Source organism: Eschrichtius robustus, chromosome 4 (assembly GCF_028021215.1).
Source record: "Eschrichtius robustus isolate mEscRob2 chromosome 4, mEscRob2.pri, whole genome shotgun sequence".
Lineage (NCBI taxonomy): Eukaryota > Metazoa > Chordata > Mammalia > Artiodactyla > Eschrichtiidae > Eschrichtius > Eschrichtius robustus.
In genome coordinates this window covers 48,108,321-48,121,568 of record NC_090827.1, presented here as the reverse complement: position 1 = coordinate 48,121,568, position 13,248 = coordinate 48,108,321, and the positions used below count along the sequence as shown (strand labels likewise).

At 31.4% G+C, this 13,248-nt stretch overlaps 1 protein-coding gene across 1 annotated transcript in view; it reads left to right on the top strand.

The window, feature by feature from the left end:
* Nucleotides 1–13,248, top strand: part of TLL1 (tolloid like 1) — a 220,235-nt gene that overhangs the window by 103,316 nt on the left and 103,671 nt on the right. Inside the window, exons 2-5 of the mRNA XM_068542094.1 lie at nt 3,434–3,544; nt 7,190–7,270; nt 8,773–8,925; nt 9,416–9,533. Of these exons, the coding sequence (XP_068398195.1) occupies nt 3,434–3,544; nt 7,190–7,270; nt 8,773–8,925; nt 9,416–9,533 (463 nt within the window). The remainder of the gene's footprint in view (nt 1–3,433; nt 3,545–7,189; nt 7,271–8,772; nt 8,926–9,415; nt 9,534–13,248) is intronic.

Below are 13,248 nucleotides of genomic sequence, written 5' to 3'. Positions count from 1 at the left end.
GTTTTTTAAATTAATTAATTAATTTGTTTATTTTTGGCTGTGTTGGGTCTTCGTTGCTGCGCTCGGGCTTTCTCTACTTGCGGCAGGTTGGTGGTGCGCGGGCTTCTCATTGTCGTGGCTTCTCTTGTTGTGGAGCACGGGCTCTAGGCACGTGGGCTTCAGTAGTTGTGGCATGTGGGCTCAGTAGTTGTAGCTCACGGGCTCTAGAGCTCAGGCTTAGTAGCTGTGGCGCATGGGCTTAGTTGCTCCACAGCATGTGGGATCTTCCTGGGCCAGGGCTTGAACCCGTGTCCCCTGCATTGGCAGGTGGATTTTTAACACTGTACCACCAGGGAAGCCTGATAATTTATAGTTTTAAAAGTATTTCCCTTTAATTTTTGTTTTTTGATGTAAAATAAATAGAAAATACCATATAGAAAGAAAAACAAAAAGCTCCAATATGGACTTGAGAATTACAAATATCTTGGAACCTATATAAAAAATATATGTTGGATTACAATGCAAATTCTAAATACATATTAATATAACTTGTCATCTTCCAGCTGCTATGCCAATGCATAAGTAAATATTTAACATGTAGAAATAAGTCACTTAGACTAAAGTAGAAGGTGAATTAAGGAAACCTTCAAATGTGTGCAAAAAAGAAATTGTGCATTTTAAACTATGTGATAGGTTGAAAATTCTAAGATGTCTATTTTTTGTTGCTGTAGACAATATCAAGATTTAAAGGTATATATGGCCTACAGTACATCAAGTCTACACATATACGAATTGGCTTAGTCACTCACTATTGCTCCTGAAGCAATTCATGGCGGATTCAGAACTGCAAAACTACTGAGGCTATTAGTTAGAAAAAGAATAACAATAAATAAAAAATAGGCTATGTACTCCAGAGCAGTTTTGTCTCCTTCGAGAATCATCTGGTCTTATGCCATTCTTATTCCAGAAATAATTTTTTTTCTTCTGTGAAGTGTTATATCAACCTGGACTGCTGATCTTAGTTTGATATAATCCATCAAGACATGAATCCTATTGCATGTGAAAAGTCACTACAAGAAAATAAAAATCTAAAACACATTTGAGTTTTATTTTACTACTACCTTTATTATATAAATGTAGTACAGATGAAATACACTTTATTTGGTTGAATGCTTAAGCTTTCAAGTCAACCAGCTGATTCAGAGAGAAGTAAAATTTATTGTTGGAGAAAAAAATGGTTCTAATAAAGATAATGACAATGATAATTATTTGTAGTAATGGGAGCTTGTTAAAAATGTAGATCTGAGACCTCTCCCCAGACCTACTAAATCAGAGCCTGCATTTTTACCAGATTTGCTGTGATTCCTGGAAAAATAAAAGAGAAGCACTTTTTTAGTGTCCCTAACTGTCCCCCAGAACTAGGGAAGGAAGAGGCAGACTGAGAGAGTCACTGCCAGTCAGTGCTCACAACTATGTGCATAGTAAATACACATGATAGAAGATTTAAATAACTAGCAAACTTGTATTTACCTTAGAATAGTGAAAAATCTTGAAAAAAAAAGAGTGCAAAATTTATTTATGAAAACGAACAAGCCTTTATATAATTGGAAGATATTTTATTTAGGTAGGCCATCTATTTGTTAGGATGTCTGGCTTTAGGGATGGTGGAGACTTAGCAGTTTCTGCTGCATGTGTATGAAACTGATTAGAATCTGGATTCAATTTCAGTCATCAAGACCAACTTCTTAGTCAGCACTATTAACTCTTCTACAGACTTCTTCATCCCTGATATCAAAAGATTGTAAGCATAACTTCTACAGACTGCCATTCCATCGACAGTAGGGCAGAAGAGAGGGGTTGATGAGCGAATTCTAATTCTAATGAAGATTTTTTCATATGTTGAACTGATAACGCATCTTGAACTAATTTCTGTTTTCTTCCTTTCTAGATTTACACATAAATAAACCTCTTCTTATCTCATGTCAGTTTTGTATAAGCGAACTAAACTAAGTATATAATTTTATATGATAAACCTTTGATCAAAGCCTAAAGCATTGTATAGCTTTCAGGATTGAAGTTTATGACTTAAAACTAATTTTATTAATTAGTTTTTATAGCTAAAATTCATACATATTAAGGTTTGAATTTAGTAAAAGTGATTTGAAAAGGATGGATTTTGTCATTTTCTAAATTTTTTTCACTTTTTTAAATTGAAATATAGTTGATTTACAATGTTGTGTTAGTTTCAGGTGTACAGCATGGTGATACAGTTATATATATATATATATATATATATATATATATATATATATATATACACTTTTTCAGATTCTTTTACCTTATAGGTGATTACAATATATTGAGTAGGATTCTCTCTAAATTTTTTAATGTAAATTCCTCCCCTCCTTTTTGGTTTTACAGAAGAAAAATCTGAAGAAAAAATTTAAAAAGCAAATTTGTAAACCTGTATCAAGAAACAAATATCCCAGAATTTCCAAGGCATTTGTCAATGTTTTACCATTTCATGATTAATTTACTCTCTCTCTTAAATTTGCTACATTTCCTAAAGTTATTATATTTTGACATCTGATAGTACAAAGGGATACTTTTGGGCTCAAATAAACAAGGAGGCCATTTTTGTTATGCAAATGTATATTTCTGACCTTAAAAGAGAATTCACTTACTGGTTTAAATACATTCACAATGGTTTATAGAGCTTTGCTTTATTAAGTAGCATAAACTGCTGGGTATAAAAGATAGAGTGTTTCCAGGATCAGGGTAATGATTTTGACGCTCCTAAAAATATGGGCAGTGTCTTATTTGTCATTAATGATGAAAGGTCAGCACCTGGTCATTGCCTAAATAAAAATTGACTTTATTTATACATTTTATAGAGACTCAGAGGCAAAGTCATCTTTAGAGAAAGTGCATTATAACTGTATAAAAATGTGATGAATGAGTTGTTATAACAGCACAATATTCTTTTGTCTCAATTGAACCTCACTTTATGAAACTATCATAGCACACAGTTTAGTTGCTACTACCTCTTCTTCTACCTGTCAGTGAAGACCTGCTGATCTCAGACATCCACTGTAAATATAGACATTCTTATCAGATTTTAATTTATTTGCAAATTAGCCATGATTGCTGAGTTTTCTTCCCTTAGAACCCCACCCCCACCCCATAAATCTGAGGCCACTTCATTCAAAGAAATAACTTTCTCCCTCTCCCCTCAAACATCAAAGTAAAAAAAGTGGGTCACGTCCTTTCACAGGTGGCTTATATTACACTGTAACAGGTCCAGTAGGTTCAGTTACACTTACTTTCTGAAATATCTCTACATCTTTAGGGACCACATTTCCACATTTTTTAGCAACATTTTTCTAATTAGCTTTGTTTGCATCGATTTTTGCTCTTAAATAATTTATATTTTAATTGAAATTTTCTTTTTTAGCTGTGTTTTGGGGTGACATTGCCTTAGACGATGAAGACTTAAATATCTTTCAAATTGATAGGACAATTGACCTTACACAGAAACCCTTTGGAAAATTTGGATATACCACAGGTACAGTTGATTATTTGATTCAGTTTGCATTCATTTAGAAGAAAATATACTCTTGAAATGCTAAAATACTCTTTGGATCATTTTTGATGTTCCAGTGATCACTTTGATTTTCTTGATATGAATGAGCCTATTTAGAAATTTAAGTTTTATTCATAGTTTTAATTTTATTAATTAATGTATTTAACAAAGATGTTGTAGTGTTTACCATGTACCATGTACTGGGCCTGGTTTAAGTACTTTGCAGGTGTTAACTCTTTGAATCCTCATAATGACCCCATGAAGGTAGATGCTTATTGTGATTTACAAGTGAGGAGATGGAGATTTACAAGGTTATGTAGTTTTCTTATTGTCACATAGCCAGGAAATGACTGAGTCAGGACCAAAATTCAATTCTGAGGAAGGTTAAATTTCATAGTCTTGAACATTATATTCAGTTGCCTCCTTTTTGGATATTGAGATGCAAAAAGTAAATTATTCTTAGAGTAATTATATACAAACTTATTTAGAAAAATTATCTATCTATTTTTATAATTTTTGTGAAAACCTGGAAGAAAATTTCAATTTCAACTGTTTGAACATATTTGAATTATGCCTATATGAGACTTGTAATATTTTAAAAGACATTTGGGTCCTCATTTAAAAATATCTGTACTAAAATTTAAAAATTATTTTATATTATCTTGATACAATTTTTATTCTGTATTTTATTTTGGAGAAAAATTGCAAGGTTAAAAATGTAAAATTTCTTTTTGTAGTTATAGCTAAAACATTTATTCAGTGGCATGCTTTTTGATTTCATTGAATCTCTCCTTCTGTCCAATGCTATTTTTACTTTCTTCTTGTATTCTATGGAAAATAAAACATATAGTTCCTTTGTGGTATCTAGCAGACAAATATATTTTAGTCTTAAGACTTTTTACTGTGAATTAACATCTCTCTTTGCCCAATTTACTTTTTCGCAGCTTTTTATTATGACATGTTTCAAAGATATCTAAAAGTGGATAGGATAATGCAAGCAACACCCATACACCTTGAAGATTCAGCAGTTGTTCAGTTTACCATATTTGCTCTCTGTATGTGTGTGTGCATGCATACATGTATAAGTATGTATAAAATATTTTGAAGTTAATTACCAACAACATAGCTTTTCAATATTAAATAGGTTAACATGCCCTTTTAAGAATAAAGACATTATTGTACATAATCAAAATATTATTACATATAAGAAATTTATGTAAGGTAATAAAACTTAAATAATACAGTACTTAAAAATAATATGCTTTAGCCTTTTTATTTATAGTGAGTCTTTTCTGAAACATACATCAAATATATGAGGGATACTGCTTTGCAGTGTAATCGCAGATAGTATATTCCTATAGGTATGTTTATTGACAGACTCCAACCATTATCTCACACTTAACACTGTCACAGAGATAACGGATTTGGAACAAGAGAGCAATGGTATAACTCAGCAAAATCTTAAATTTATCACATTACATTCTCAATTTTTATTAAGATTTTCATTAGATTCAAGCTTTATTCAGGTCATTTATTTAACCCATTGTCCTCTCTTTGCACTGGAGACATTCATTTTCTGTGATTCAGAACATTTTAATACTATGTAATTTTGTCATTTCATTTATAGTTAAGCTCTGAAATAGTAACATTTGGAAATAAAATATCATTATTTAGATAAATAGCATAAAACAATTATACTATCAATTATAAAAATCATATTGTAAATATATATGTGAAAGGTACATGTTTCAAAGTAATTTATACTATTCAGTTGAATTTCAAGCATCATAAAGAATTCTATATTTTAGTTTTTTCTTACTCTAACTTTTCCCTTTCTTGTTAGTTTGTGCTGAATTGACTATATTTATTTTCTTATTTCAAAATGTATTGTCTTTCTCATAAATATTTATTAGGTTTGTATATTTTTATTTTAAAAATTTTAGAATATATGAGAAATAAACACATACTATGAATTTTCCTTTTTTCTATTTCAATGAACTATCTACACAGAATTTTATTTATATTGCTATAAAAATTATTCAAAATTATTAAAACATTATTGACTTTGAGAGTCTTGAAATGTTTCTCCTAGCCTATAATTATTCTTATGCTTATAATTACCTTAATATTAACTAAGATATTTCTTTTTTCCTCATAATTAGCCTCCTTCTATACATATTTATATGTGTTTCAGACCTACCTAATATGCAATATAATTGTTAGGTAATGGTCATTTCAAATACATTTTTACTATCCTTTAAAAATGTTTGTTGTAACTGCTTAGGAATGAATGCATTTAAGTATTACCTCATCTTTCTAAAATATTCAATGAAAAAATTTCAAAAATTTTTCTCAAGGGGCACAGCAAAAATGTGACCATGTAATTCACATAATTAAGCAGATTATTAGTGAACAAGCACTCTAACTTATTTGCCTTATAAGGACTTAATAGATATTTCCTATAAGAGGCTTATATATTAATAATTTTTATTATTGTTTTTGTTTGTTATTAGCTTCAATCTAGGTAATTAAGTTTCAGTATTAATTTCAAAGGGGAAAAAATATTGGAAGGAAATAGTTCAAACTATTTCCATGCAAGAACAGTTTGTGGTTTGCATGAATTTCTGGTCCTCTTTCATTGTCTTAGCCCACAGGCTCATGAACCACTTGTTCTGATATCATTAGTGATCAAATTAATTGTTTGCTCAATGATACCTCTTTGTATTTTTCTATCAAAGATTCAAGGAGAAGGCAAAATAGGAGATAAAAACTGGGAGAGCATTTTGTTAAAGCCCTGGAATGAGAATCAGAAGATTTGGATTTTCGTCAAATGATCTGTTTTCTGATATGACTTTGTTCTTAAAATTGCAAGAAGACATATTTCCTTACGTCACCCTCTCCTCTACATTTTGAGCTATAAAGTTCTTTATATCCCCTTTATAAATTTTGCAAATTGCATAACATACCAATGTATTTTGCAGCTGGACATCCTTTTGGATTCTCACCTTGTGAATTTTTTTAAATTTTTGTTATTGGTTTTTATAAATTATAGAAACTAATTTTCAAAATTTATTTGAATACATTATAAAATGTCATATGCTATTAGAAATATCTCAAAATTTATCCAAGCTTTGGGGCAAAAGTTGCACTATACACTTGCTTTTTTTCCCTGTTGCATTGAGAATTTACATACCTATGCTCTTCTAACGTTTTTATTTCCATTTGCTGGTTTGCCATCTGAAAATATTTAGTTTGTATTGGGAAAATAGCTGGAATGCACTCAACAGGGCAGAACAACTTGCTGTCATCCTATATAATACTATGTGATGTCAAGGTCACAGTGAAGAAAAATGTTTCAGATTATCGATAGATGACTCAATTGCCATGATGTCCAAATAAAGTCATTGAGATTGCTCTCTTAATTTCTCTTACCCCCTTAGTTTTAGTTACTAAAATTTGTTATTGTAGAATTTTTACCCTCTTCCAAGATTTATGGGTATTCATTACTTTAAGACCACATAAAAAGAGATGTCCAAAGAGAAATCAATGTAGCCTATTACTATTGCTTATTTACAAGAACTTTAATTTACAGTGAAGTTAACTTACTATTTTCTTTTACTCTTTAAGGTGGATTTGGAGACCATGGTATGTCAAAGAAACGAGGGGCCCTCTACCAACTTATAGACAGGATAAGAAGAATTGGCTCTGGTATATCAATGTTTAAAGTTTCAGACACTTGATGTACAGTGAATATTATACTCATAGCAGTTCTGTTTGCCATTAAGCTGCAAATTATGGAAAGGATATATGCTGAGAAAGAGTCCTTTATTCATTGTTATTTTGTTAGTTGATATCCAACGTAAGTTTTTTAGAACTTAATTGGGGACATTTGAAATATTTTAGCTGATTTTCAGCTTCTCTTTAATAAAAAAATGTATTAGGTGTTTATTTTATTGTTGGTATTTATTTCCAGTAGATTGGTATTTTTATCAAGCATGGAGCTACATCAGTTTTAGTCAAATGGAAAAATATCATGGCTGTTTCTTTTGAAATAAAATCCACTTAAAGTAAATTGTCAAACTGATTAATTAGATTAAAAAATAATTGAAAATATGTTTTACCCTTCCAAAAATATATATAGGAAAACATTCAGAGAAACTGCCTTCTGGCTTAATGATTAGTTAATATTTAAAGTATTGAATTTATTAATCACTATTTGTAGATTTTAGAGTTTCTTTTTCAAGTCTTCTGTTCAAAGTTCATATCCTAACATCTCTTCAATTGATCAATACTAATTAAATATTTTAAAGTGCCTACTTTTAAGGATTAATTTTCCAAAGTGAAGATACTTTGCTCCAGGATATTAAAAGGTTAGACATGTTAGGAACACAGGCATAGGGCGCATACATTCAGTGTTCGTTGTGTCTGAAGTGTATGTAAGTGGTAAACTATTTGTATCAACAATGATATGCAAATAAGAAAAAATAATCATGAAAATGTAGGAAAAATAAAACAGTAACAAAAAAATTATGAAGGGTCACCAAGAAAAGTCAGTGACTGCAGACTTGAAAGCTCTTCCACAATAGACTGCATTTTATGTTGGCCTGTTCACCTTGTGTACTGCTCTCTAAATCTTTTCTGTTGCGTGGATATGAATCCTGAGGAAATTGAAATAGAGATAGCCCATTGTCCCAGAATCTGAGACCATATCTGTCTTATTCTATTTCATTTACTATCTCTACAGTGTAATATTCACAATTTTAAGCTGTACTACAGAATATCAATTCTGATTTAAAGGACTAGGGATTTAGCAGGAGTAAGAAAGGTTTTGAACATCATAGGACTTTTTAAACAATGTCTTTTTAATTCTAGTGGTGAATTTCTTAGTGTTCTAGTAAAGTAGAAAACAAAAGAATTTTTCTGTGGCTTACAAAGTCTATCTGACTTCTGTCCACTGTGGGCTGTTGTATGGAAATTCATCAAAATTTGTTCATAGAGCATTAGGAAATAGTATTTTGACATGAACTACTTAAATATTTTAACACTTTTTTCAAGTATGTAATATAAATGAAGTTTTTCTTTAATGCATTTTGACTTCAGGCATATTTATATAAATGTGTAAATAAGACATTTCACCTTGTCCTTTAAGAGGTAAATGATTCTCTGACCAAGGACTTCTGTTTCACAGAATGTTTTAAATGTCACTGCAGGCTTGGAGCAAAACAACACAGTTAAGGAAAAAGTACCTCTAAAATTCTCAGGGCAAAATGAGAAAAATCGAGTTCCCAGAGCTGCTACATCAAGAACTGAAAGAGTATGGCCTGGAGGTGTTATTCCTTACGTTATAGGAGGCAACTTCACTGGTAAGATATTCCCAGAGGGTCTATTTTGATAAAGAATTAATAATTATCATATAGATTAAGTGTATATTTTTAAAGAATACTAACATATAAAACATAGTATTAAATGAAACACGAGAAATATTCCATTCACCTGAGTTGTCAGTTAGGGTGTCTTGAAATTTAAAAATATATTTAGTCTTGAGTTCTAAGAATCTAAAGAACTATTCTGGTTTTTAAATTGAATTTCAAATGTACCTATTAAATCTGGAAGCTGATTTCAGCTGACAGGAATAATGTATGTCTTGTTTACGGAGCCTTGTACACACATACTTGTAGAGACAGTAAGCTCAAGCCTACTGATTATGAAGGCAGTGCCCACTCTCAAGAGTGGCTCACTGCAGTGCTTGGAGCTAGTATTCTTTGGTTGATGATAGAGGTGGTGTCTGACCTGTGCAGCCAGACCTGGGATGGAAGAGCCCATTGTTTTATTAATGTCATGCCATTTTTCCAGGCAGCCAGCGAGCCATGTTCAAGCAGGCCATGAGGCACTGGGAAAAGCACACATGCGTGACTTTCATTGAAAGAGGGGATGAAGAGAGTTACATTGTATTCACATATAGGCCTTGTGGGTAAGTAGAACCAGGGAATGACTTAAGTAAATTTAGAAGGGAAAAAAGAATCCATAGGTAAGATTCACTTTTTAATATTTGCTTAGAATTTTGCCCATGAGAAAGTATGAATTTTACATAAGAGAATATTATATATTAAATAAATATATTCTTTGATCACAGACCTCTGTGCATCCTCCACCACCACAGCTGCCTTCCCTTCTATTCTAACTATATGGTGGCATTGCCAACATCCCACTAACCTGAGTTAGAAACCTCAGTATTGTTTTTAGTGATGGATTTTTTAGTGATATCAATAGAAACAATGCATTTCTGTTGATATCCACTATGTCTTATGGTTTCCACTTTTATCCCATGTCAGTCCCTTGGTCCGTTCATGTCTTTGTCCTCTCACACCAGCTGTATTCCAGCTGCTCTCCAGTCTTGCCTCACCAATTCACTGCCACTAGAATTATCTTCAAAAAACACTCTTCAGAGCAAAATACTACACTTATTGAGATTCCTCAGTGTTTCCTCCTACAGTGATATTTTCTAGATTTGCTTCTTACAGGATAACAATACTCTCTTCAAAATAAACTATTCTATAAGTTGTGAAAATGCTGTGTTAAATTTCAATAGGTATTTCTACAAGCAGTGTGCTAAACCTTACTAATATTCAACCAATTGAAAGAAATATAGAATACAGTGTTCCCTAAACTTTTTTTAAAAAGGGAACACCCATCTCACCCTGTTAATAGTGAAGAATGTATATCAGTATTCCAGAACACATTCTGGGAAATGCTAGCTTGAGAATAAAACCTAGATGCTTGGATGTAACATTTAAGGAATGCCATGAACTTACCACAGCTTCCATCTGCTGCTTCTGCTGCCACCACTTCTCTCCACAAATCCCATAATCTAGCCAAGTTACAGTAACAGCAGTTCTCCAAGCAATGCTGTGTACTTTAAAAGACTTTTCATTGTGAAAACTTTCAAATTTTTTCTCCCTATATTTCCAGTTAATTGGAACTTATATTTAAGTATTTGAGTATTTAAATTGTTTCCATTTTTGTTTGTTTGTTTGCTAAGAATACTTGATAGGGTGTACTGTCTACTTTACACTGCATCACATCAAGAGGCACATATGCCTGGACCTACCACTTTAGTGATACTGTGATTGATCAGTGGATTCAAATGGTGACAGCCAGGTCCCTCAATTTTAAGTTCCCATCATTGCAGAATAGTCATTTTCTCATGTTGTTCTTTTCTTTTATTCCTTCTACATTTATTAGCTGAAATTCTTCTATAAAGAGGAATTATCTCTAATCAACTGTAAGTATTTGAATACCCTCTATTATAGTTCACATAGAGAAGTAAAAATAAATGCATAATTCCTTTGGAGGAAATAGTTCATGCCCTAATGACACATATTTTCAGGGCGGAGGAAGTATATATTTCACTAGGTATTGGGGGCATTACATCATCTGGCTTTGTTCTACCATATTTTCCTAGAACATTTAACTTAACTTACAAAGTAATGAGTTTTAATTTTGGCCCTACTTAAGTGACATTAGGAAAAACTATACATTATTATTTTTCTATATATTTTGATAGTACCATGATTTTTTTAGCTATGACTTATTTAAGCAATGTTTTCTTCTAAATTACTCTAATTACTTACTCTTGCTAAGTTTTGGTTACATTTGAAGTCCCTCCTAATTCTTTATATGTATTTAATATTTTTAAATATTAAGGACCTTTTATGGTCCAAATCTAGACTGTCCTTCCTTCCTTCTGATTATCTAATAGGAGTGGATATAGCTCAGATTACATATTTCTAAATATATAATGTATTCAAATCAATACATCTTTTCTTTACCCACCCTTCAATTCTGTAAATACATCCAAAGCACCAATCACTTATTATTTTATTGCTCAAATTCTGTTTGTAACAAATTCATATTTATACTCAATTTCTTTTATTAATTTGGTTCTTTTCAAAGTTTTCCATTTCACTTGTTTTATACTGCTAAACTATTTTTCCCCATTCACTATCATTCCTTCATGTTTGTTTGTGTGAGTTTTAGTTGCTTGAATGCCTTTACTTTCCATTTTCATCAGTGGAAATCTTTCACATATTTCATGCTCAACCATTTTTGAGCTGCCTGCAGTGGGACTTTGCTCTACAACAGCTATAATAGCTCCATTTCCACTGTTGGTTCAAATGTCTACCTTCACCAATGATGAGGGCAGGGAGCTTACCTCTGTGTCCCTCATGACACACAGCACATGGCTTTATAGGTAGGTGATTAGGAAAGTACCAACAATTTACATGTCAGCTAAAGTACATTGTGTGTAATCCTGAGATTAAAAAATGTAAGAATTCAAAGGGGGTTTGAAGAACATGTACTTCATCAATTTAGAGATGTGAAAACTGAAGTTATGACTTTCCCCAAGATACTTAAATCTGTAGTTACATTCCTGAAATTAGACTCTTGAGTTTATTTGTGACTGTTATAGTAGAAATGTTGCATTTTGGTGATTTGTTTTGGTGCTCATTTTCCAGTTCAAAGTTTGCCCTGTATTATTTTTTCAGTGATAGGAAGGATGATACTTTTTATAAAATTTGATCATTGGCCTGCTAATCATTCTAATCATTTTGTGACTTCTAAATTTCATTTTAAATTACCGTTATTGGCCACAATTTCATGAAATTGTGGTTATTTCATCATTCTTGCTATGATAATGCTGCATTTATATCTCATAAAAATCAATTTAAATTATTAAAGAGTTTGACAGTTGGTATTACACAAAATAGTGAAGGCCATCTGCAATAAGATATATTTTGAGTCAAACATTTAACATTCTATTGGATTTAGTATTGGGTCTTTTTTTCCTATAAGAGCTGCGGCATATAATGCATCACATTTAGCAATACCTAGTGTAAATATCCATAGAATATGGAGAACCTGTAAGGTGGTGCCATTGATATGGATGGCAACATTTATTAGTTCTGTTTCTAGCTTTAATCTAGAAGGCAAATGTGTCTTACTTCTTATCACTGTCATCACTTTCATTGAGTTTACCCACTAAGTCAGACAACTTGTAGCTCTTGCAATTTTTAAAAATACAAGCTAAAATAATCTCCATACTTATGGGAGGAATTATTAAATATGGAATCACCTATATCATTTAGAGCATTATATTTTCCATCTTATTCTGCTACAGTCAATTTTTATTCAATAAATATTTAGTGGGTGTCTAATTCCATATCAGGCCTTTGATAGGTGGGAAAATAATAAAATTTTAAAAAGCAAAAAGTAGAAATCAGACCTTTTTGCCATTTAGCTCTAGTGTATTTCCTATTTTTAAGTTGCATTATAATCGTACATTATGTTTATATATATCTGTATGCATGTTTTTAGGTATATGATATCTTTGCTTCATCTGCAGTGGACATAGGCTTTAACCCTCTATATTGACAAAAGGTTTGAACTGAGCTATACATATTTTTCAATGAATGTCTATTGGCTTCAGTGGCATTTATTTATTTTACAAGATTATTAATTATAAACAGCAAAATGTGAGACCATTTTATAATAGAAGTTGTTTGATTTTATTCTTTGTAAGTCAGAGATTTATGTAACTGAATTTATCACCTTCATCTATTATATGCTGATTTTTAATGATTGCCAAAAAACAAACAAACAAACGTAGAGTTAACTTATTTTCTTAT